The following is a 25,585-nucleotide window of genomic DNA, read 5'->3' on the forward strand; positions in this document are numbered from 1 at the left end:
CTGCTATATTTTGGAAGAGTTTGAGAAGGATAGGTGTTAGCTCCTCTCTAAATGTTTGATAGAATTCGCCTGTGAAGCCATCTGGTCCTGGGCTTTTGTTTGTTGGAAGATTTTTAATCACAGTTTCAATTTCAGTGCTTGTGATTGGTCTGTTTATATTTTCTATTTCTTCCTGGTTCAGTCTTGGAAGGTTGTGCTTTTCTAAGAATTTGTCTATTTCTTCCAGGTTGTCCATTTTATTGGCATAAAGTTGCTTGTAGTAATCTCATGAGCCTTTGTATTTCTGCAGTGTCAGTTGTTACTTCTCCTTTTTCATTTCTAATTCTATTGATTTGAGTCTTCTCCCTTTTTTTCTTGATGAGTCTGGCTAATGGTTTATCAATTTTGTTTATCTTCTCAAAGAACAAGCTTTTAGTTTTATTGATCTTTGCTATTGTTTCCTTCATTTCTTTTTCATTTATTTCTGATCTGATCTTTATGATTCCTTTCCTTCTGCTAACTTTGGGGTTTTTTTGTTCTTGTTTCTCTAATTGCTTTAGGTGTAAGGTTAGGTTGTTTATTTGAGATTTTTCTTGTTTCTTTAGGTAGGATTGTATTGCTGTAAACTTCCCTCTTAGAACTGCTTTTGCTTCATCCCATAGGTTTTGGGTCATCGTGTTTTCACTGCCATTTGTTTCTAGGTATTTTTGATTTCTTCTTTGATTTCTTCAGTGATCTCTTGGTTATTTAGTAGTATATTGTTTAGACTCCATCTGTTTGTATTTTCTACAGATTTTTTTCCTGTAATTGATATCTAGTCTCATAGCATTGCGGTTGGAAAAGATACTTGATACGATTTCAATATTCTTAAATTTACCAAGGCTTGATTTGTGACCAAAGATATTATCTATCCTGGAGAATGTTCCATGAGCACTTGAGAAGAAAGTGTATTCTGTAGTTTTTGGATGGAATGTCTTATAAATATCAATTAAGTCCATTTTGTTTAATGTATCTTTTTTTTTTTTTTTTGATACACGGGCCTCTCACCGCTGTGACCTCTCCCATTGCGGAGCACAGGCTCCGGACGCACAGGCTCAGCGGCCATGGCTCACGGGCCCAGCCGCTCCATGGCATGTGGGATCCTCCCGGACTGGGGCACGAACCCATGTCCCCTGCATTGGCAGGCGGACTCTCAACCACTGCGCCACCAGGGAAGCCCTAATGTATCATTTAAAGCTTGTGTTCCCTTATTTATTTTTGTTTTGGATGATCTGTCCATTGGTGAAAGTGGGGTATTTAAGTGCCCTACTGTTATTGTTACTGTCGATTTCCCCTTTTATGGCTGTTAGCGTTTGCCTTTTATATTGAGGTGCTCCTATGTTGGGTGCATAAAGATTTACAATTGTTATATCTTCTTCTTGGATTGATACCTTGATCATTATGCAGTGTCCTTCTTTGTCTCTTGTAATAGTCTTTAAAGTCTATTCTGTCTGGTATGAGAATTGCTACTACAGCTTCCTTTTGATTTCCATTTGCATGGAATAGCTTTTTCCATCCCCTCACTTTCAGTCTGTATGTGTCCCTTGGTCTGATGTGGGTCTCTTGTAGACAGCATATATATGGGTCTTGTTTTTTATGCATTCAGCCAGTCTATGTCTTTTGGTTGGAGCCTTTAATCCATTTACATTTAAGGTAGTTATCGATATGCAGGTTCCTATTACCATTTTCTCAATTGTTTTGTGTTTGTTATTGTAGGTCTTTTCCTTCTCTTGTGTTTCCTGCCTAGAGAAGTTCCTTTAGCATTTGCTGTAAAGCTGGTTTGGTGGTGCTGAATTCTCTTAGCTTTTGCTTTTCTATAAAGGTTTTAATTTCTCTGTCAAATCTGAATGAGATCCTTGCTGTGTAGCATATTCTTGGTTGTAGGTTCTTCCCTTTTATCACTTTAAATATGTCCTGCCACTCCCTTCTGGCTTGCAGAGTTTCTGCTGAATGCTGAGCTGTTAACTGTATGGGGATTCCCTTGTATGTTATTTGTTGCTTTTCCCTTGCTGCTTTTAATATTTTAAATTTGTATTTAATTTTTGATAGCTTTATTAGTATGTGTCTTGGCGTGTTTCTCCTTGGATTTATCCTATATGGGACTCTGCGCTTCCTGGACTTGATTGACTATTTCCTTTCTCATATTAGGGAAGTTTTCAACTCTAATGTCTTCAAATATTTTCTCAGTCCCTTTCTTTTTCTCTTCTTCTTCTGGGACCCCTATAATTTGCATGTTGGTGCATTTAATGTTGTCCAAGAGGTCTCTGAGACTGTCGTCCATTCTTTTCATTCATTTTTCTGTATTCTGCTCTGCAGTATTTATTTCCAGTATTTTATTTTCCAGGTCACTTATCCGTTCTTCTGCCTCAGTTATTTTGCTATTGATTCCTTCTAGAGAATTTTTAATTTCATTGATTGTGTTGTTCATCATTGTTTGTTTGCTCTTTGGTTCTTCTAGGTCCTTGTTAAAAGTTTCTTGTATTTTCTCCATTCTATTTCCACGATTTTGGATCATCTTTACTGTCATTACTCTGAATTCTTTTTCAGGTAGACTGCCTATTTCCTCTTCATGTGTTTGGTCTGGTGGGTTTTTACCTTGCTCCTTCACCTGCTGTGTGTTTCTCTGTCTTCTCATTTTGCTTAATTTACTGTGTTTGGGGTCTCCTTTTCACAGGCTGCAGGTTCATAGTTCCCATTTTTTTTCGTGTCTGCCCCCAGTGGGTAAGGTTGGTTCAGTGAGTTGTGTAGGCTTCCTGGTGGAGAGGACTGGTGCCTGTGTTCTGGTGCATGAGGGTGGATCTTGTCTTTCTGTTGGGGAGGGCTGCATCTGGTTGCGTGTTTGGGGTGTCTGTGACCTTATTATGATTTTAGGCAGCCTCTCTGCTACTGGGTGGAGTTGTGTTCCTGTCTTGCTAGTTGTTTGGCTTAGGGTGTCCAGCACTGTAGCTTGCTGGTTGTTGAGTGGAGCTGGGTTTTAGCATTGAGATGGAGATCTCTGGGAGAGCTTTTGCTGTTTGATATTATGTGAAGCCAGGAGGTCTCTGGTGGACCAATGTCCTGAACTCGGCTCTCCCAGCTCAGAGGCACCGGCCTGACACCCAGCCAGAGCACCAAGACCCTGTCAGCCACATGGCTCAGAAGAAAAGGGAGAAAGAAAGAAAAAAAGAAAGAAAGAAAGAAGGAAGGAAGGAAAGAAAGAAAGGAAGGAAAGAAAGAAAGAAAGGAAGGAAGGAAGGAAGGAAGGAAGGAAGGAAGAATGAGAGAAAGAAAGAAAGAAGGAAGGAAAGAAAGAATGAGAGAAAGAAAGAAAGAAGGAAAGAAAGAAAGAATGAGAGAAAGAAAGAAGGAAGGAAAGAAAGAATGAGAGAAAGAAAGAAAGAAAGAAAGAAAGAATGAGAGAAAGAAAGAAAGAAGCAAGGAAAGAAAGAAAAAAGAAAGAAAGAAGGAAAGAAAGGATAAAATAAATTTATTAAAATAAAAAATTATTAAGAATTAAAAAGTAATAAAAAAACAAAGAAAAATTGGACAGACAGAACCCTAGGACAAATGGTAAAAGCAAAGCTATACAGACAAAATCACACAAAGAAGCATACACATACACACTCACAAAAAGATAAAAAGGAAAGAAAATGTCTATATATATTAAAAAAAGGAGAGAGCAACCAAATCAATAAACAAATCTACCAATGATAATAAACTCTAAATACTCAACTAAGATAAACATAAAACCAGAAACAAATTAGATGCAGAAAGCAAACCCCACGTCTACAGTTGCTCCCAAAATCCACCGCCTCAATTTAGGGATCATCCGTTTTCTATCAGGTATTCCACAGACGCAGCGTACATCAAGTTGACTGTGAGATTTAATCCGCTGCTCCTGAGGCTGCTGGGAGAGATTTCCCTTTCTCTTCTTTGTTCGCACAGCTCCCGCGGTTCAGCTTTGGATTTGGCCCCGCCTCTGCGTGTAGGTCGCCGGAGGGCATCTGTTCTTCTCTGAGACATGATGGGGTTAAAGGAGCAGCTGATTAGGGGGCTCTGGCGCACTCAGGCCTGGGGGAGGGAGGGGTATGGAATGTGGGGCGAGCCTGTGGCAGCAGAGGCTGGCATGATGTTGCAACAGCCTGAGGCGCGCCGTGTGTTCTCCTGGGGAAGTTGTCCCTGGATCGTGGGACCCTGGCAGTGGCAGGCTGCACAGGTTCCCCGGAAGGTGGGTGTGGATAGTGACCTGTGCTTGCACACAGGCTTCTTGATGGCTGCAGCAGCAGCCTTAGCATTTCATGCCCGTCTCTGGGGTCTGTGCTGATAGCTGTGGCTCGTGCCCGTCTCTGGAGCTCGTTTAGGCGGTGCTCTGGATCCCCTCTTCTCAGGCAACCTGAAACAATGGTCTCTTGCCTCTTAGGCAGTTCCAGACTTCTTCCCGGACTCCCTCCCAGCTAGCTGTGGCGCACTAGCCCCCTTCAGGCTGTGTTCACGCAGCCAACCCCAGTCCTCTCCCTGGGGTCTGACCTCCGAAGCCGGAGCCTTTGCTCCCAGTCCCCGCCCGCCCCAGCGGGTGAGCAGACAAGCCTCTCAGGCTGGTGAGTGCTGGTCGTCGGCACCGATCCTCTGTGCGGGAATCTCTCCACTTTGCCCTCTGCACCCCTGTTGCTGTGCTCTCCTCCATGGCTCCAAAGCTTTCCCCCCACCCACCCCCCATCTCTGCCAGTGAAGGGATTTCCTAGTGTGTGGAAGTATTTCCTCCTTCACAGCTCCCTCCCAGAGGTGCAGGTCCCATCCCTATTCTTTGTCTCTGTTTTTTCTGTTTTCTTTTGCCTTACTCAGGTACGTGGGGAGTTTCTTGCCTTTTGGGACGTCTGAGGTCTTCTGCCAGCGTTCAGTAGGTGTTCTGTAGGAGTTGCTCCACGTGTAGATGTATTTCTGATGTGTTTGTGGGGAGGAGGGTGATCTCCACGTCTTACCCCTCTGCCATCTTGAAGGTCTCTAGATTCACTTTCATCTCTCTTTGGGTTTCATATCAAACGTGCAGAAATAAGACTTCCTTCAGAGGACAGGTCAAAACTAAGGCAGCTCAAGAAGTGTCCATCTCAGGTCTGAAGGGAGCAGGAAGACACTGATGTGGCAAATAAGACTCAGGGGACGGGGAATGGTGCAACCCCACTGATAACCTTGGTGGAGAACTTAGAAGTCATAAGAAGGTTTACTCCCAGGAGCATTTGAGAAAGCAAGAAGAGGGCCTCTTCCATTCCTTCCTGAGTGGAGTTTTGTTGGTGGAAATGAGAGAACCCTGGGCTAAAGTCGCAGAGATCCTGGGGGAGCCCAGAACTGCTTGAGTGGAAACTGCACAGAGACCTATTCCTCAGCCATCTGCTCTGCTTCCCCCTCATGTGATTCCTCAAGGTTACCTCACCTTCTCATGGCCATTATGATTTTCTCGACAGAGCTCACATTAGAGCACCTCAGAATCTGCCAAGGATTCCTTCCCAGAGGCCCTTGGCACCAGACACAGGGAAAAGAGAACTATTTGCAACCCAGATGGTTAGAATGAAAGGATAACTTTTAGATGCTGCCCACTGAGGTCATGTGTCTGCTGTACTGATCTCAGAGTGTTCCTGGGCAAAACTGGTATTGTTTGAGCCACTATCTTCATGCAACATTGGAATCTTAGAGGCACAACTGCAAATGTTTCTGCTCTAAGTTGGTTCTTCTGCCTGGCCTAATAACAGAGTGATTACTGGGTGATGTCATATACAATAAGCCAATGATGTAGAGGCCAAATCAAACTGTATAATCTGCTTCTTATTTTCCATTCATGTTTTCAGTGAATGTGGCTTTCAAGGCAAGCCACATTGCTTCGGGGAAACAAATTTCTTCATCAATCAGAGGCGGCCATTATAAGCTTGCCTCTTGGCTGTTAATGAGAAAGAATTATTATAACATAAAAGCACTTATGCATAAACAGTTTTGATATGAAACTTAATTTTGTTCTACTGTGATATTCAACTAGAGTAAAATTCTATTTTTAAGAAAATTATGCAAAAATGTTAATTTAATGAAATAAAATGATCATCAAATAAAATTTGAAGATGAATGCTTCCTTCTCCTGACACCAGTGACCAGATCATGTTAATTCTTCCTTGGTAGCAAATTCTTTTGCAAAGCATTCTTTTCCATTTTTCTTTTTTTTTTCTTTTAAAAAAAATATTTATTTATTTATTTGGCTCCGTCAGGTCTTAGTTGCGGCGTGCGGGCTCTTCATTGCAACGTGTGGGCTTAGTTCCCCCACGGTATGTGGGATCTTAGTTCCTCGACCAGGGATCGAACCCATGTCCCCAGCATTGGAAGGCAGACTCTTAACCACTGGACCACCAGGGAAGTCCCTCTTTTCCATTTTTCTTAAAAAGTCTTTGACTATGTTGAATCTTTCTTAAAAATTTGTTTTATTAAATTATAGTTGATTTACAGTGTTGTGTTAATTTCTGCTGTACAGCAAAGTGCTTCAGTTATACATATATATATTCTTTTTCGTATTCTTTTCAATTATGATCTATCACAGGATATTGAATATAGTTCCCTGTGCTATACAGTAGGACCTTGTTGTTTATCCATTCTATACATAATAGTTTGCATCTGCTAATCCCAAACTCCCAGTCCTTCCCTCCCCCACCCACCCTCCCCCTTGGCAACCACAAATCTGTTCTCTATATCTGTGAGTCTGTTTCTGTTTCATTGATAAGTTCATTTGTCATAGTTTAGATTCCACATATAAGTGATATCATATGGTATCTGTCTTTCTCCTTCTGACTTACTTCACTTAGTATGATAATCTCTAGGTCCCATGCTGCTGCAAATGCCATTATTTCACTCTTTTTTAATGGATGAATAGTATTCCATTTTACACACACACACACACACACACACACACACACACATACACATACACATACCTCATCTTCTTTATCCATTCATCTGTCAATGGATATTTAGATTGTTTCCATGTCTTGGCTATTGTAAATAGTGCTGCTATGAACACAGGGGTGCATTTATCTTTTTGAATTATAGTTTTGTCCAGCTATATGCCCAGTAGTGTGATTGCTAGATGACCACGTTGAATCTTTGGTCAAAAGCTGTCGATATCTTTCTGCTGCCTTGAGGAAAAATTCTAAAATCTTTAAGGCGTTTCCACAGTCCCCTCCATGGAACTTCTGGGCTTGCCAGTACTGCCCCTGGGACTTTTCAAACACATGTTATCTCGCACACTTGGCTTGTATCATTCCTTACACCTGGAACCCTTTTTCCTTTCAGCTGTTCAAATGCTACTACTTTTTCAAGGTCCCAGTTTGTTACATTTTCTTTCACCTACTAGACTATACACTCCATGGGGGCAGGAATTTTTGTGTGCTTTGTTCATTGCTGATCAACAGAATGTCTGCTGGATGAATGAAGGGATAAATGGAACCCATGCATTAGCAAGTCCTGCTAGGTTTATTTCCAAATCTGCAATTTCTCTCTGCTTTCGCCTTGGTCCAGTTCACTGACATTTCCTGTCTGGACTATTAACACAATAGCCTCCTAGCTTGTCTTCTTCCTTCCATATTGCTCACCCTTTGCCTCAGTCCTTTCTCCATTGAACAGCCAATGTGATACTTAAAAAATTTAATCACATTTCATCATTCTCCTGCTTAAAACCCCTCATTGGTTTCCTGCTGCCCTAATGTCCAAGCTTTTTAATATGGTCCACAAGGCCCTAAAGGATCTGGTCCCTGTATTCCTTTCTATTTACTCTCTTACCATGGTTACTTGGATGATGAGAAGTTACCAGCCAGCAAAGGTCTAGGAGGACCTTCCAGGCAGAAAGAAGAACCAAGGCAAAAACCTTGATGTGGGAAAGGGCTTGGTGGTTTGAAGAACACAAAGGAGGCCAGGGTGCCTGGAGCACAGTGAGTGGGTTGGGGGGAGGTCCATGATAAGGTCTGGGGAGTCGGCAGGGATCACATCACATGGGCACTGGGTGAATTAATAGCCCCACTGTGACCAAGATGTCAACAGCTGTTTTTGCTAGAACTCTTCTCAGAACTGCACAGTATTATTTTCAGAAGAAATTTCCTTTCTTTTTCTTTCAGGAAAATTCCATTTTTAAAAGTTGGGATACCATTCACGTACCATAAAATAGGTCCTTTTAAGCGTACAATCAGTGATTTATAGTATAGTCACAAGTTTGTGAAACCATCATTATCTAATTCCACATCTTCATCACCTCAGAAAGAATCCCAGTTAGTAATGTCAAAAGAGAGACAACAGGCCCAACATAGAGTCACTTGTGCAAAGCTTGCGTCACCAAACCGAGACAATGCCTAACCTAACTGCAGTTTCATTCTTTCCCAGGAATGTAATCTTAACAAGTCCACCCGGAATTTCCTGGTCAGCACCAGTGAGGTAATCCACCTGACAGACTGCTGTCATCCTCCAAAGGAAGGTGACCTTGCCTGAAACAATCAGCTCTCTGCTAGAATAGTTCCCTGGTTCCCTGACCAGGGATTGAACCCTTGCCCCCTGCAGTAGAAGCTCAGAGTCTTAACCACTGGGCCGCCAGGGAAGTCCCTAAAAGTAACCTACTTTTAATTTAGAAAGGATGTAATACACACTTATTCACTTGACTCTTACAAAACCCTGAGAGGCATATTGTCCTCATTTTGCAGAGAGATAAGTTTATTTGTTCAAGCTCAGGTACCAGGAAAGTGGCAGAGCCAGTCCCTGAGCTCATACCCTCTGGCTCCAGACACAGAGCTTTGCCAGCTCCACCTGGTTGCTTCTCCCATTACTGAAGAAAAGGAGTTAAATGTTTGCTTCCCTACTCTAATCCTATGAGGCTTTTCTGAACTTGAAGATCACTGACAACCACTAGTGGGTAAATATAGGATATGTCTTGTAAATAGGTTGTCTGTCTGGGTGTGTTTGTGTGTGTGTCTGTATACATCTGTGCATGTATCCCAAACACCTGCAAGGCAACTCTTCTAGTGCAATTTTCCTTGCATTCTTTGCCTGTTATTTCTGAGAACTGCCACGGTAGAGCTTATTCAACTGAAAACCTACAACACAGAGAGAGTCCAACTCCCTTCTCACCCACACACCAGAAGGAGGGCTAGAGAGTTAATCCACTTCCTTTTTCATGGTGTGAGAAACGGCACACACATCAATCTGTGTGGAGAACACACTGGTGTTGGTACCAAGTGTCTAAGGAGCAAGCAAACATTGGGGGTTCCTTACAAGTTGCTATAGCTAACGAGATGTGAGCCCAGTGAAGAAGCTGTGTGCTTGCTATACCCAAATCCTACAATCACAGAGCTGTATGTCTTCAACAGTGTCCAATGTACTTAATAACCAAGTCCCAGAACAATTACCTCTTCATGCTGAGGCAGTACCTCTGGGAATTATCCACCCTTTCCCGGTTGATTGCAAAAATCTTTCCATGCCTTACATGGTATTAAGGTTAACTTATTGGAGAGAACTATGTGAATTAAAGGTTATACATTTCACCCCAAGTTAAGACTATCTCAACAGACTCTAATGTAATGGAAATATTTCAGAATGTGGCTTCACTGCCTGTGGGGAATATATTGCTGTTGTTTATCTTGCTGACTGTTGTCTTCATCATGTAGATTTCCTGCTCAGAACCCTCTAAAGAATGGCAGAAAACAAAGCTTCTCAGACTGGCATTGCCTAGTCTTAACCCACCTTCCAGCTGCATCTCCCACGACTCCCCAGCACTTAAACCCAGTCACGCCACTCACTGTTTCCTGACCCCATCTTCCCCATGATATCTGGGCTTAGTGCACCTAGAAAGCCCTTCCACCTACCTCTGCAATTCCACTTATTTTTCATATCCTACCTTAAATGCTCTTTCAAGAAACTAGTATGAATCCTATTGTAGACCCCTTGTTATTCTTTTGTAGCATTCACCACATTTTGCTTTATTTTACAGTGTTTTGTTTTATTGTTGTAGTTCGTCCAACAAATACCTAATGAGTACTCATTATTTGGTCTAGTTGAGAAGACAGACTGTATAAAAAAGCTCTTGGGGCTTCCCTGGTGGTGCAGTGGTTAAGAGTCCGCCTGGCGATGCAGGGGACACGGGAGGATCCCACATGCCATGGAGCAGCTAGGCCCATGAGCCATGGCCGCTGAGCCTGTGCGTCCGGAGCCTGTGCTCTGCAATGGGAGAGGCCACAACAGTGAGAGGCCCATGTACCTCAAAAAAAAAAAAAAAAAAAAAAAAAAAAAAGCTCTTATAATAACGTGCAGTAAGTAGACAGCAGAGGAAGTGTAGTATACACGGGAGCCATCTAAACTGGTTTTTTGTGTGTTGGCAATTGGTGTTGGGTCCAGGAAGGCTTTCCTTTGCATAATTTTATTTTACCTTCTACAAGATCGGGTGCTCACTGAAGTCAGAGACTTTGCAGGATGGCCAGGCAATCATTTGTTGGAGTTAATCATCACAGCTCTCACCTGTGTAGCACTATCTCATCTGACCCCACTTTAGGCTAAGGCCATTGCTTCTGGAGCTCTTCTGGGGCCTCCTTACATGTAGAAAAGCTATTGAGGAGATTTTACAACTTAAAAGCTTTTCTCTCTCTAGCACAAACACTCTGCCAGACAGGGATCGTTGTAGAGTGGTTGGTGGACATAATTTATGGGGCAACATATGATGTGTTTATTACAGTATGGGCTAAAAGCTTCATGAGTTGAAGAGTAGGCATTTTTCAAATGTGGAATCTGACATAAATGAAGTTAATCCTTAAAATCTAGAAGGTATCTTGACTGCCTTAGGAGAAGTGTTTTATGGACACACCTAAACCTTCAACCATTATTTGTAGCCTTCAACAGTCAAGGAAAATGCAACCACATATTGGTCACTTGTTAGAAACTGCTTGAGTAGGTTTAAGCTGACTAAATATACTAGTGAGGTACCTGTGGGTAAGGTCGGATCTATGGCTCCAAAACATAGCAGGAAAATGAGAGCCTTGAAAAAGTCACCTCTGTAAAGAAACTTGGTAAAACTCTCATTCTGTACAGTATGGTAAACTTTACCCTGCACCATACAGCAGGTTAATTTACTAAGACATTAACTTATGCTTATTCTTATTGTATTTTTCCCCTTACTATTCTAAGAAGGTTTTGTGTTCTCCTATCTCTGGAGCTCAAGGTTGCAAGAGGGCGGGCAGGGGTTGCCTGGCAACTCTCCCTCAAGGTTCTGGGAATTAGTTGCTCGGAAGCCTCCTTGTTTGAGGGGATTGGGCTTGGTCAGCCCAAAGAGTGATGGAGAGAAAATGACCTTCCAAGACTGGGAAGGTGGAAGTGGGCAGGTAGGTCCCAGTAAGGGAAATGCCCCTATTCCCTAGCAGCTGCCTTGGATGAACATCACTTTGGAAGAGTACCTGGTGTGGTGCCCCTCTGGGTAGAACCTTCGGCATAGGGCTTCCCCACATTTGCCAAGATCCCACCATTCATGAAACAATGGAGCTACTCAACTACTAGGAATAACATGTGCTTGGACACTGAGCAATACAGGGGCTCTCTCTGAATGTTATAAATTGCATAAGGCTTCCAATGCCTGGAGCTGGGAGGGAGGAAGCCCTTGTAATGATGGAATTTTAATATCTCAGCCCTAGGCAATTGGCAGTCTGGAGTCAGACTTGATTTGATTTAGAAAATAAGATGCTGTGATAAGCCAAGTGACAGAATAAAATTGTACCCAATACGACTGTGTATGTGAGAACAAAATACTAGCTTGGAATGAATGGCCATGTATGGAGCCGTAAGAACTAGTCCCATTTTTTTTTTCATCTTTGCTTTTCCTTTTGTAAAAGCCCCATGCGAAATTATTGTCAACATGTACTACCTTTTTGGCCCAAAGGGCCTCCAGTGGAGCTGAGCAAGGTCCATAAGGGCCCCTGGGGGCCATGGGTAGACCAAAGAAATAGAAAGAAGGAAAAGGAGATGAGAAGATAAAATGAGAAAGCAGAGGAAGTAGGGAGGAGAGAAAGTGACAATTACCTAAAGTAACAGTAACCGTACGCATAGACAGAATAGATGCACTAGTGTGGCATAAGGTCTCAGGCCAAGCCAGAGGAAGAAACTCATGCATTTATTCTTTTTTCTATTTTCCCACATTTCTCCTACTTCCTATTCAGTCAGCCCTTGATTATCTTAACACCTCATCTGCCTCTAGGCAATGGATACTTAATTCCTAAATGGCTAGCTTGCGACAAGGCACTGGAAAAGCATCTGGTGTTGAGCCTCACAGAGACCTGAGTTTCAAATCTGGCTCTGCCAACTCATGGTACCATGTCTGGTCACTAGATCCTCAAGAGCTGAAAGTAGTGCTACATGTGTAGTAGGTGTCAGTAAACTGTCTTCTGGGCAAAAACTCTCAAACGACCTCCTCCTTGTTATTTTACCTTCAGTCCTCTGGGTGGTGAAGACTTTTAGTCCTGAATAAACACTGGTGAAAATTGAGGGCTGGCTAGGAAAGAGGCAGAGGCATTGAAGAGAACCCATGATTTCACATTCACATCTGTAAGCATTCCTGATCTTGGGTACGTCTAGTCCAGCGGTTCTCAAATTTTACCAGGCATCGGAATCACCTGCAGAGTGCAAGGTCTCCAGACTTCTGATCCATGGATCCGCAAATATTGATACCCACCTCCAGAAGGAGTTTAGGGGTCTCCAGGTATACAAAAGACACTCAGGAGGTCCATGTATTTATCTTTCCAGGAGTTAAGAGAAGTTGTAATTGTTCTGTCTTCTACTTCACTGTATAAGTTTGTATGAAATTCTGTCCAGACTTGGTAGATACTTTCATCCTACCTATATATGAATGTCTATCTGTAATGCTTACTCACTAATATACTGTGTACTCTCTCTTCTCTCTTCATATGCTGGGACAAAGGGATTTTTGTTGGGTTTTGTTGGCGGGATTTTTGTTGGGTTTTATTGTTAGGATTGTTTTACTTCCCTAACACAACCCTAACCATTCTACTCTTCTCTGAAAACCACCCTCCCAGTCTAGGCTGATGCAGTTAGAGTTTCTCTCCCAGGAATTTGGCATCAGGGCTGAGAGACATGGTCTGCATGAACCAGGGGGTCGGGGGGTGGATAGTGAGGCAGACATGCAGAGAGAAGCAGAGGCACCAATTCTTGAGATCTTTCCACCTGGGGTACAGTCCCAGTGAGTGCGAGCTGCCCGCCCCACCTTGGGTTCTGCGAGACACCTCATGTCATGTGAGCTACCTCATGTACTGCCAAAATCTCCTTTTCTGCTTAAGCAAATTGGCCTTGGATTTCTGCACCTAAATAATCTGCACTGAGATATTCCCCATTGCCCTCATTGATGAACTGCAGATTCCTAGACACAGTAACAAAGCTCTTCACGATCTGGTGCCTGCTTACCCCTCCATCTCTTATCTCAACACATGTGCCTCCCACTCTATACCTCAGTCATATGGAACTACTTTTTAGCTCTTTCTTTTCTTCATGGGCTTAGGCATGCTTTTTCTTTCTGCTTGTAACACTCTTTTCCCCTTATCTTTGCCTGGTCAATCCTTATTAGGCCTTCAGATATCAGTGTAGGTGTGTCACTTCCTCCAGGAAGCCCTCCCGGATACATAGCTTTTTTCTCCATATTCTTGGAGTACCTTTAGCTCCCGAGTCCTAGCACTTACATAAGACACCATAATTGCCTGGTGACTTGTCTTTCTTCCTCTCCAGATTTTGAGCTCTGTGAGGACACAGTCTGAGTCTCAATCGCTGTTGTATCTGGGTGTCTAACTGTACCTGGTACTTGGCCAGCACCCAATAAATACTTGTCAAGTGAATGAACGATGTGCCTCCCTTGCTATCAGTCACCTGCCCCAGTGGCAGATTGACAAGGTTGAACAGAAAAAATGAAAATTACTTTTGCCTCAAGGTATAGATTACAATTTGGAAATACTCCTGAGGTAAAGAATCAGGTATCGCCATAGTTTGTGAATATCCTATTACTTTCATTTTATATTTTTCCCCCTTATTTAATGACCATGACAGAGTTTCTAATTAGAGAAAAGGCCTCATGCATACATTGATTCAAAAGTGCTGTATCACTAGGGAGATTTTGAGAATAAGGTTAGAATTTAGCATACCAGAAGTTGAATCCATTTGAGATCTCTCAAAGAGGTTTGCCCTTGGGTCGTTCAGCACAGACTTTCATAGTCACTGAAAACTGTTGTCATGGTAATCATGGAACCTTTTATGATTTTTGTAGACGAGTTAATGAAGATACTGGAAACAGCCCAAAGGAATTCATACTTGGGTGTGCATTTGTCTCCATATTAACCCAATCACTGTTTTGAACACACATCTGCCCCTGGCCTGATTCTCTTGGCTCTCCTTCCTGACAGGAATAAATAAACAACTGATTCCTTTTTAGTATTTCAGACTAGGAGGCTGTGGATGGCTGCCCTTTTGGTCTCATTTCAACAGGAAGTCCTGCACAAAGGGCTTAAAGGAACAGAAGAAAAAAAAAATGCTGTGTGAAACAAATCTCTTTTATTTCAAAATTTTAATGTTGCTGATTTAAGGCACCTAAATCTAATGCCTATACAGAAGTTTCTTTTGTAGACAGCACAGAGCACTGAATATACCTAAAATCTTTTTCTTATGGTCCTTCATAAATATACCTTAATTCAAGCGTCCATCAAGTCTACAGATTTACATACAGATAGCTCAGTGTGCTCACAAGATTTGAGTGTGAGATTTTCCATTTATGTCCTGTCCTGCTAGTTCTTCCCCAATATCCATTCTCTCTTCTTTCCTAATAATAGTACTCCTTACTTTTAGCTAGGCATGCAGATGCTTGAGATCAAGACATTTCCCATTCTCCTTGAATTCTGGCCAATGGTATTTAAGTAGAAGTGGTGTATTTGACTTCCTGGACTTGTCTTTAAAGGAAGTAAGTATGTGCCTTTCTTCATCCCTTCCTACTGACTGGAATGTGGACATGATGGATGGAGTTGGGGTAGCCATTCTGGACAATGAGTTGAGAGCCACATTGAGAAAAGCAGAATGACAAGATAGAAGGAGTCTGCGTCCCTGAAGATTGTGAAGCTCCCATAAAAGCCCAGACTATGTTTACAGGAGAGAGAAAGAAACTTCAGTCTTATCTAAGCAACTGTTATTTTGGCTTTTCTGTCATCTAACCTTAACTATCACCCAAAAATGAAATTAATTATTCCTCTTTCCACTGATTGGGTGTGAAACTTTTCTGTGAGATTACCCATTGATTCCAGGGCACGCTGGAAGGTGGGCAGGTTTGCTGGATTTTTGCATTAGCCAGACTGAATTTTCTGGTATGGGGAATTGAGACAGAATGGCAGAAAAATACCTACTCCAGCTTAGGCATAGAGACATAGTGTCGCCTGGTCTTTGTATGTGAATTTTGAATTTTTCTAATATAGTAGAACCACGTATCTACCCTAAAATAAGAACTCTTACTTCAAATGCTTTTTGGAATGAAGTAGATGACAAATAAGAATAACTACTAATTAGTCTGAGTGCAAAGTATTGAGATAAGACACACACACAAAAAAACCCAAAACAGAAAAACCCCAAACTTTCCAAATTACCTGAAACAAGTGTAACAGTCCTCCACATGGGAGATACAAGTCTTGTACCAGTGAGGAACTGCAACTTTACTTACTGAATTTGGGCCTTTTAATCTTCTTTGTCATTTCTTTATTTGAGTGTATTCCAGTCACCAGCAAAACTACACGAAGAAAATGCAAAAAATCTAATCAATATTATTTCACCTAAATGCTTTCTCTCTTTTGACCTTTATGTTTGCTTCAAGCATATGTTAAAGTATTCTCGTTAGTAGAACTAATTTTCCCTTATTTTATGGTTGGGGAAATAAGATGTATACTTTGTGCTTTTCTTAGCCTCTGCTGAAAGGGCCTTTTAAAAATACTTCTTGGATATCTGTCCCGTGTTTTGCTGTCTTTAAATTTCACCACACCAGCTCCACCATCTCCACTTTCCAAAGGCAGGAATGTGGGTCTCGCGAAGCCCACTGATTTGCTTGGTGCCAGGAATAAATCATAGAGGTAGGATGAACACCCAGGCCCTCCCGGTTCTCTCTCTTCTGTTCCACACTGAGTTTCCAAATGGCCAGTTTCCAAATGCCCAGAGAGCCGCATACGCATGCGCGCGTTTGCATTTGAAGCGCGCGCATGTGCGTGCGAGAGAGACGGAGGGCCTGATGAAGCGCGTCCGTACAAAGCCTCAGAGGAGGACTCTTGCAAGACAAGGAGGAGGGAAACTGGGGAGACGAGAGAGACTCCTCACAGGGTATGGTGCGACCTGACTGTCCTTGGTGGTCCTTCCAGCCCCAATTGGTGCAGCGCCCCCTAGAAGCCAGCTGCAGGTAGGTGAGCTTCCTTCTCAGAAACGGAGCAGAACCTGGATACTGCTCTTCGGGAAGCAAAACAATAGGGGAAGAAAGGGGAACTCTTTATGCCTTTAAGTTTAAAGTCGCATTGCTAGTGTGAGCCTTGTGTTTTTTTTTTTTTTTTCCGGTACGCGGGCCTCTCACTGTCGTGGCCTCTCCCGTTGCGGAGCACAGGCTCCGGACGCGCAGGCTCAGCGGCCATAGCTCACGGGCCCAGCCGCTCCGCGGCACGTGGGATCTTCCCGGACCGGGGCACGAACCCGTTTCCCCTGCATCGGCAGGTGGACTCTCAACCACTGCGCCACCAGAGAAGCCCAAAGCCTTGTGTTTTTAAAATATAACATTGACCGAATTTTTCTTATTACCAAAATAATACATGTTCCTTGTAGGAGAGTAAAAAAAAACACTCAAAAACAGTACTACAGAAAATAACGGATGAAAGCAAAAAGTATAATATTTTCAGGCTTTTTCTATATATATGTATGTATTGTACTTTGAAACAAACATTTGATGATGCTTATACTGTTTACAATGTGTCATAAACTTATTTCTACTTAAGGATATAGAAACATTTTTTCTTGTCATTTAATATTCCTCTCATAATAATTTTAACTGCCTACAAAATATTGCAATTCATGGACATACCATAATTTAGCCAATTTTTGCATGGATTCCTTATTATTGCCTTAAAATTCCAAATAGGGTTTCTTGTCTGAAAGATATGCCCACTTAAATTTTTGATATATATTGTGAACATTTCTCATAGCAATTTTTTAATAATGTCTGAAAATGCTCACTTCTCTGTACCTAGACTAATTCTACCTATAAACAGAAAAGCCTGTTTTTCCTTTCAAAAGGCTAGTCAGTCTCTATTCTTCTTCCTTCCTTTCCAGGCCTTCTACCTTACCCACCCAAAGATGATACTGCTCTAACTTACCTCCATTTTAGCTACTTTTTTGAGAAACCCACTTTCTGGATGGAGTTGGAACTCTGGAGGTGAACATGAGGCAGCAGAATAATTAAAATAGGTATTTTACTTCCTACTCTATGTTTTCTTTTTTAACAGAACACAGATGCTTGATTAAAGCCTAAATCAGGACTTAGGCATTCTTGAATTGGTAACTGTCTTTGAAGGAAAAAGTGGCAATGTCACCAAGTGTTTGTTAAGAAATTTTTTTATTTATCTTATGATTAACTAGCTGAGCTGTGCCAGTGATGTAGCTCCTGAATTATCCTGTTTTGACTATTATCACTAGTTGAGGCCTGGACAGTTGACATACCATGTCCTGCAAGAACAGAGCCATGAAAGAGAACTGAGTGAAAACCAAACGTCTAGCCGAGTAGAATGAAGGCAGACATTTTTTAGGTGTTATTTACTTCTGGGGTTTGCGTAGGGTGTGAATGTCCTGGAGGTCTGATTTTTATAGTAGGCTCTGTGTCATTTAACTCTGTCCAAAGACCGCATCTTCATTTTATACACAACAGTAAATAACTAGAATATTTTTTAAAAAACAAGTACGAAATAAATATATAGAAAAAATTAATGCGCGTAAAGCAGAGGGAGTAAGTGAAATAGTAGTAAATTTGGGTATCAGTTCTTGCTGGGAAACCAAATACTGTCTTTCTGGGGCTGTGTACCCATGGCACATGGTTTATAAGTCTTGGTATCATTAGGACTATAAATATTTCAGTAAGACCACCCCATCACTCACATTTTCTCGCCCAAGACCCTCCAGGCTGAAAACATGCAGAGCTGGGTTCAGTTTTAAGCAGTGGTTAATAAAGTCATTATTTTCAATGGTACACAGAGGCCCTCCCCTCAGCTTAGATGCTTGTTAATTAAAGCTCCCCAGAAGCCACTCCTCAAGGGGAGGGCTGGTCAGTAAGGCTGCAGATGTGCTTGTGCCCTGAAGCAAGTCATTCCTCATCTGCAAGACCTCTCTTGCTACCTTGGAAATGGTGACTTGCATGTGGAATTTGGGTGAGAGAAAAATCAGTCTTGTGTTCCTGTTCTCAGGAAGCCTGGCAGAGCACCGAAATGGATGACAGATACTCACTTCAAAGTACAAAGCAGAACACAGGTCTGAAAGCCCTTCCATGGGAGTAGTTAGTTATCTGGCCACAGCTGAGGCCGTTAGAGTCTAGAGGCCTTGAGGAAATGAAGGCTAGAGTCTGAAGTTCCAAGGCAACCATGATTTACCAACTCTGCAGCAATACTTCTCAATTTTTAAAAATTCAATGTTCCAGCTTTGAGTAACATGAAAAGTTCTCACCTTTCGCTAGTCGTGTTTGAAATTTCAAACCACATTAAATATTGAATTTATTTTTTCAAATAAAAATTTTCCTCTGCTCTGTTTCTCCCTACTGTGGCCATCAGTATGATTAAGATAGCTGAGGTGCAATTGTTTTAAAATTCAATTTAAGTAAATTATCGTCCACATAATTTATAGAGAAAATACAAATGAGTTAGCCTGAAACAATGTTCAGTCTCATTAATGATAAAAAAATGCAGGCTAAAGCAAAATGACAGGATATTTTCTCATAGTGTGTACTGAATATTGAACACAAGATTATACTTAATCCTGGCATGGATTTGGGATTAGGGCAGTCCAGTACACTGTTGGTGGAGTCATTCTGGAAAGCCATTTGGTAATACATTTCAGTAGCCTTAAAAAACATTTATATTCTTCGTCCTAGAAAATATATACCTAGTGATATATCCCAAGTTGTAATCAGAGACATAGACAAGGATAATAATATTATTATTATTTATTATACATTAGGGTAATGTATAATAAAAGGTGTTCAGGGCTTCCCTGGTGGCGCAGTGGTTGAGAGTCCGCCTGCCGATGCAGGGGACACGGGTTCGTGCCCCGATCCGGGAAGATCCCACGTGCCGCGGAGCGGCTGGGCCCGTGAGCCATGGCCGCTGAGCCTGTGCGTCCGGAGCCTGTGCTCCACAACGGGAGAGGCCACAGCAGTGAGAGGCCCGCGTATCGCAAAAAAAAAAAAAAAAAAAAAAAAAAAAGGTGTTCATTACAGCATTATTCCTAATAGCAATCGGAAATAATGAAATCTTGGAAATGTCCCAACAGTAGGGGAATACTAAGCATTTATTACAAATGATATTAGCAGAAGATTAAATGACCTGGGAAGTTCTCAGCTCTAACCTTAAGCATGATTCTGACAAAATTAGAATATACGCAGAGAGAAATACCTGGAACAAATATACCAAAATTTTAATAATGGTAGAATTATAATTCCTATTTTATATTTTCTGTATTTTTCCCATTTCATAGTAAAGTTCTTACACATAAATAGTCTATGTTTTATGTAGAATGTTTCTTTTCGAATTAGAAAAAGACAGTTGTTATTTAATTTGGTCATATTGAAATCAGATAGACTTACAATAATGAAAAGTGCTTTCTAAGATCATTGGCATGGTTAATAGGCACTTGTGTTCCACTTTTCCTGTCAGTATTAAGTCATTATCAGAATCCATTTATTTTCAAGAAAAGACATGAAGTACCAGAACATTTAACCGCTTATCAAATCAGTAAGTACTTACTGAATACTTACTACATGTCTAGAACGTTTATAGGAATGCTTCATTCTAGCCCATAAACTTCTTGTTTGATCCCTTAGTGCCACTCAAGATACTAACTCAGGTGGTGTTGACAGGGACTCTCCTTCACCAAACTTTAGTCAGGCTCCTCTAAGCCCTCTTCTCAACTAGGCTTTGACCTTGGGCTTCTGTGTCTGTCCTTGTTGGGCCTGCATCACTTAGTTTCAGCAAGAATCTTGTTTAGAGAGAATCCTCCACCCTTGATATGTGATCACCCTGGTCTGCCTTTAGCAAGAATCCCCTGATTCCCGTGAAATCTCCTCTTAGTAATTTCCATTCCCTGACCCCTGCAAGCCGCTCCTTGGCTATGAATCCCCACTTTTCCTTGTTATATTCGGAATTGAGCCCAGTACAATACTGAGGTCTCCTTTCCCCTATTGCAATGGTTCCTGATTAAAATCTGTTTTTACTGCTTTAAATACTGTCCAGCTCTTGTTCTCTTTAACAGTGGCCACAATGCCTTCCTGAAAACTGATTTATAAAGCAGATGATTTAAAATCAGCTCAAATTTCCCCTATGCTTTGCTTTCGACTTACTTACTCAATTAAACATCTAGCATGAAATATATCAGAGCTTCATTGCAGAGACAGGATAACTTATTCTCTGTAATCACATAAATCACAAAATTATGCTTCAGATCATAGAATATTGAAGCTGGGAGGAGCTTTGGAGGTCATCTTTTTATTTTGTAGAAAAGAAACCAAGGTCAAGGTTGACATCTCAGCTAAAGCTGCTTTGGAGGGGGAGGGGTTAGAAGTTGGAACCAGAATGCAGGTTTGCAGGTGCAGCCTTAGGCTTTTTATGCTACTTTCTCCCCACAGTGCAGTCATTGATTATATGTGGTGCTCCGATGACAGTGGGCAGCGTACAACTCTGCTACATCATAAATTTACACATATTTAGAGTGACCATGCTAGCTCTGATATATACCGATTAGACACTTAATTAACATTAATTTAGAGGGCTTTTGGGGGATCTTTGGATGGTTCTCTGTGATATTGTGATTTATGATAAATATATATTTTGGTGTTCCGGCCACAGTTCCTGCCTAACAGCTCCCAAAACCCTTGGAATGTCCTGAGTGATAAGAGCAATGGGAGCACCTTTTGTTATAATGTATATATTTTTTACTGGAGTAAAATTGCTTTACAATGTTGCATTACTTTCTTCTGTACAACGAAGTGAATCAGCTCTATGTATAACTATATCCCCTCCCTCTTGGACCTCCCCCCCACCCATCCCACCCCTCTAGGTCATGACAGAGCACCGAGCTGAGCTCCCTGTGCTCTACAGCAGGTTCCCACTAGCTATCTATTTTACACGTGGTGGTGTATTTATGTCAAACCTAATCTCCCAATTCGCCCCACCCTCCCCTTCGCCTCCTGTGTCCACATGTCTGTTATAATATTTGATTTCTTGTCCTCAGTTTCTGAAATCAGAGCCATAAAGGTGAAATGGGTGTCTTGTTTTTCATAACAAGCCCCTTTCAATCACAACTGAGTTTATGTTAATGAGGTGGCTTTTGAAAATCCCCTAAAGATGAGGGAGCTGGTTGCCAGGGAAACCCACCGTGAATAGAGAGTTGGAATTTTCAGTCCCATCTCCTGATTTCCCAGGAGGAAATAGGGGCTGGAGGTTGAATCAATCACCAATGGCCAGTGAGTTAATCAATCATGCCTATGTAATGAAGCCTCCATAAAAATCCAAAAGGAGAGGGTTCAAAGAGCTTCCAGGTTGAGGAGTGAGAGCTCGTCCATGTGCCACCGTGCTGGGCCCAAATTCCACGGGGACAGAAACTCCTTTGTTCAGGACCTCGCCCTGTGTATCTCCTTATCTGGCTGTTGATTTGTATCCTTTAATATCCTTTGTAATAAACTGGTAATCTAGTGAGTAAACTGGTTTCCTGGGTTCTGTGAGCTGCTTGAGAAAATTAATCAAACGCAAGGAGGGGGTCATGGAAACCTCTGCTTTATAGCCAGTCAGAAGCACAGGTGATAACCTGACTTGCAGTCGGTATCTGAAGTGTGTGTGCGTTGGGTGGCGGGGGGCGGTCTTGTGTGAGCCCTTACCTGCAGGATCTGATGCTGTCTCTGGGTAGAATGGTGTCAGAATTGAGCTGAGTTGTAGGAAACCCAGCTGGTGTTGAGGAATCACTTGGTGTGGGGAAAAAATTCACACATAGGAATTGGGTGCAGAATCAGACTCTGAAACCTGAAAAATCCAACATCCCTGACAAGAATAAATTTATTTAGCAATATTTCTTGAGTGCCTGTGAGATGTGCTGAGAACTGAAAATGCAACAGTGAGCAAGACACAGCTCCTGCTGTCAGTATCGTACAGTGTCAGGGGAGGCAGCCTCATGACGAGGTGAATGCCATGCAGTCGTGACTAGAATCAATACAGGGCACCAGGGAGGCCCATAGGAATAGGGTCTGATCAAATGGAGAGCAGAGGAAGCTTCCTGGAGGGCCAGTAGGGTGTGTGGGGGTGAGAGGAAGAACATTCCAGGACAGGGAACAGCATAGTCAAAGACCTGGAAGGAAGAAATGACTCGACCTTCAGGGGAATGAGAAGGTCACTTCCCACGTCCCTGGAAGCCAGGCTGGGCTCTGTGGTAGGGAGGAGAGCAGGAGAGGACGGCAAGAGCCATATGAGAGAGGCCTTGCCAGCAAGCAAGGCGCTTTGAGAGATGTGGGCTCCGTCATAAAGACAAAGGGAAAACACTGAGTGTTAAATCAGGAGAGTGGGATCAGATATGGGCTTTAGGGAGATTAATTGGGGTGTGGTAGAGAATGAGTTAGAGGGGTAAGGATTTGGGGCAGGGAGGCTGTCACAGTACTGAAGAGGTTTCGGGGGACTTAAGGGAAATGACCCTGGGATGGAGACAAGCAGATGAATAAGAGAGATGCCAGGGAGGGGCGTATAAGGACTTAGAGAAGAGAATCTGCGATAGGAGTCTCCCTTTTCTACTTTGATTTCTTGCTTTGTGAATGAGCAACCCTGAGGGGAAAACGGTTTTGCAGAAGGGCAGGCTGAGAGGGGCAAGACAAGCAAGGACAGTCAAGTTCTTCTTGGTTCCATGATGTGGGGGACATGCCAGAGTGTGAACCAGCCTCAGGGTTTCTGTGTTTGGTTTTGTTTGTTTTACAGTAGCTAAATCCTTCCTATTCCTAACCCCTGCCTCACCCTCATCCCACCCTGTGTTCACCCCTACTAACCTATAGGTTAGTCTGGGGCTGGGGGGAGATAGCCTCTCAGAAGGGCAAGGTGGAAATGAAGGACCCTGTACTCACGAGAATATTCCTTAGCAAGTTGGTGGTGGAGTCAGGACCAGAACCTTATCTTCCCTCTGACTCCCAGCCCAGTCTCCTTCAACCATGCTGAGGGCCCCTTGCCTTCCCAGCTGTGTCACCTCTTTCTCTTCCAGTCCTCAATTCTGCCACTGTAGATTCCCTCTGCACAGACCTTGCACATTCTGACTATATTATGGGTTAAATTGTGTGCCCCCCTCCCTGAATTCATAGGACTTCTGTTGGACTTCATGTTGAAGTCCTAACCCCCAATACCCCAGAAGGTGACCTTAATTGGAAATAGAGTGGTTGTAGATGTAATTAGTTAAATTTAACTAACTTAATTAGTTAGGATGAGGTCATCCTACTGGAGTAGGTTGGGCCCCTAATCCAATATGACTGGTGTTATAAAAAAGGGGCAGTTTGGATATAGACACAGACAAACACAGAGGTGAAGGTGTTTGGATATAGACACAGACAAACACATGTGAAGGTGAAGGCATAGATTGGGGTGATGCCAAGGATTGCCATGGATTGGTAGCAAACCACCAGAAGCTAGGAGAGAAGCATGGAACAGGGTTCACTCTCACAGCCCTTTGAAGGAACCAGCCCTGCTGACACCTTGATTTTGGACTTGTAGACTCAAGAATTGTGACAGAATAAAATTCTGTTGTTCTAAGCCACCCAGTTTGTGGTATTTTGTTATGGCAGCTCTAGCAAACTAATACTGACTATCTAAAAGGCCTTTTATACCCTTCTGTGACAATAGTTTCACAGTGACCCACAGGATCACTCTGCCTGACACAGAGTGGCCACAGCACAGTGGGGTCAAGATTAACCAAAGATTACCCTTGGGCTTAGTGCTAAACCCATCAGCACTTTTCTTTCTTCTGGTTGACCTGCTGCTCCTTAAGGGCCTACCCCAAATTGTGTTCTCTGTTGATAATATAAGTTTAAAGTGTTTCATCTCTAAAAGTATGAGTTGCCAATGGTACAAGTAAGGCCGTGTCAGTGATAAGAATTTTTTTTTTTGAGAAATTAAGAAATAAGTTCTCTAAATTCAGAATCTGTAAATATACTTTATCTGAAATATTTGCTAGTTGCTGAATAATACACACACACAAATATGTGTGTATATATGTGTGCTTAATATATAATATGTAGACATACATATGTATACATATGTTTGCTTTATATAAAAAATATATAGACATACATTCTGAATTTGATCTACATTTAACATTCTCACTTAAACATTTCTCCAAAATGTTTATCATAAAAAGATACACTGAACTGTTTATATGCTCTGTCTTGGTTTAAATCTTTTGTTGGCAAGATTCTTTGGACATTAGGAGAATGTTAAAAGCGTATCCAGATACACATATAAAAGTACTTACCAAGGAACATTTCAATAACAGATGCCTTCATAGTGAGGACAACAATCCCCGTAAATAACAAAATGGCACCCTAGAGAGGAAGAAACAATAACATCATCATATTTCAGCCAAGAGTTCTGAATTGGATGCACAGAGTGTAGGGCGGGGCTGCCTCATTTTGCATTGCCCTCTGGAGTCTTAGGATTTCAAGCTGCGGCTTTCTGTAAACAACTCATGGTGATCAGCTGTGCTGGTACCCAGAGGCTATTCTCAGAAAACCTGTTCTAGCCACCAGCCTCCTCTTCTTCAGAGATTTGGTCTTAGACTAAAGAGGAAATAATTCCACAGTTTTCAGAATATGTTCAACCAGTCTTCAAGTTAGGACAAAAGCCACACTTATGGTATTTAGAGAACATTTTTAGATTACAAATTGTGGGGTTTATTTTTTGTTTGTTTGTTTTTAATAAATTTATTTTATTTTTGGCTGCATTGGGTCTTTGCTGCACGCAGGCTTTCTCTAGTTGCAGCGAGTGGGGGCTACTCTTCGTTGTGGTGCGTGGGCTTTTCATTGCAGTGGCTTCTCTTGCTGCGGAGCACAGGCTCTAGGCGCGTGGGCTTCAGTAGTTATGGTGAGTGGGCTCAGTAGTTGTGGCACACGGGCTTAGTTGCTCCGCGGCATGTGGGATCTTCCTGGACCAGGGCTTGAACCCGTGTCGCCTGCATTGGCAGGCGGATTCTTAACCACTGCGCCACCAGGGAAGTCCTACAAATTGTTTTAGATTACAAAAACAATTCACTC

General features: G+C 42.2%; 1 protein-coding gene across 1 annotated transcript in view; it reads right to left on the bottom strand.

Moving 5' to 3' along the window:
- Positions 1 to 24,850, bottom strand: part of VIT (vitrin) — a gene marked incomplete at its 3' end in the record, with an annotated part of 96,677 nt that extends 71,827 nt beyond the window's left edge. Inside the window, exons 1-2 of the mRNA XM_079721354.1 lie at positions 24,808 to 24,850; positions 15,749 to 15,814 (exon numbers count right to left, since the gene is read on the bottom strand). Of these exons, the coding sequence (XP_079577480.1) occupies positions 15,749 to 15,814; positions 24,808 to 24,838 (97 nt within the window). The 5' untranslated portion in view covers positions 24,839 to 24,850. The remainder of the gene's footprint in view (positions 1 to 15,748; positions 15,815 to 24,807) is intronic.
- Positions 24,851 to 25,585: the final 735 nt, after the last annotated feature.

Source organism: Hyperoodon ampullatus, assembly GCF_949752795.1.
Source record: "Hyperoodon ampullatus genome assembly, chromosome: 15".
NCBI lineage: Eukaryota > Metazoa > Chordata > Mammalia > Artiodactyla > Ziphiidae > Hyperoodon > Hyperoodon ampullatus.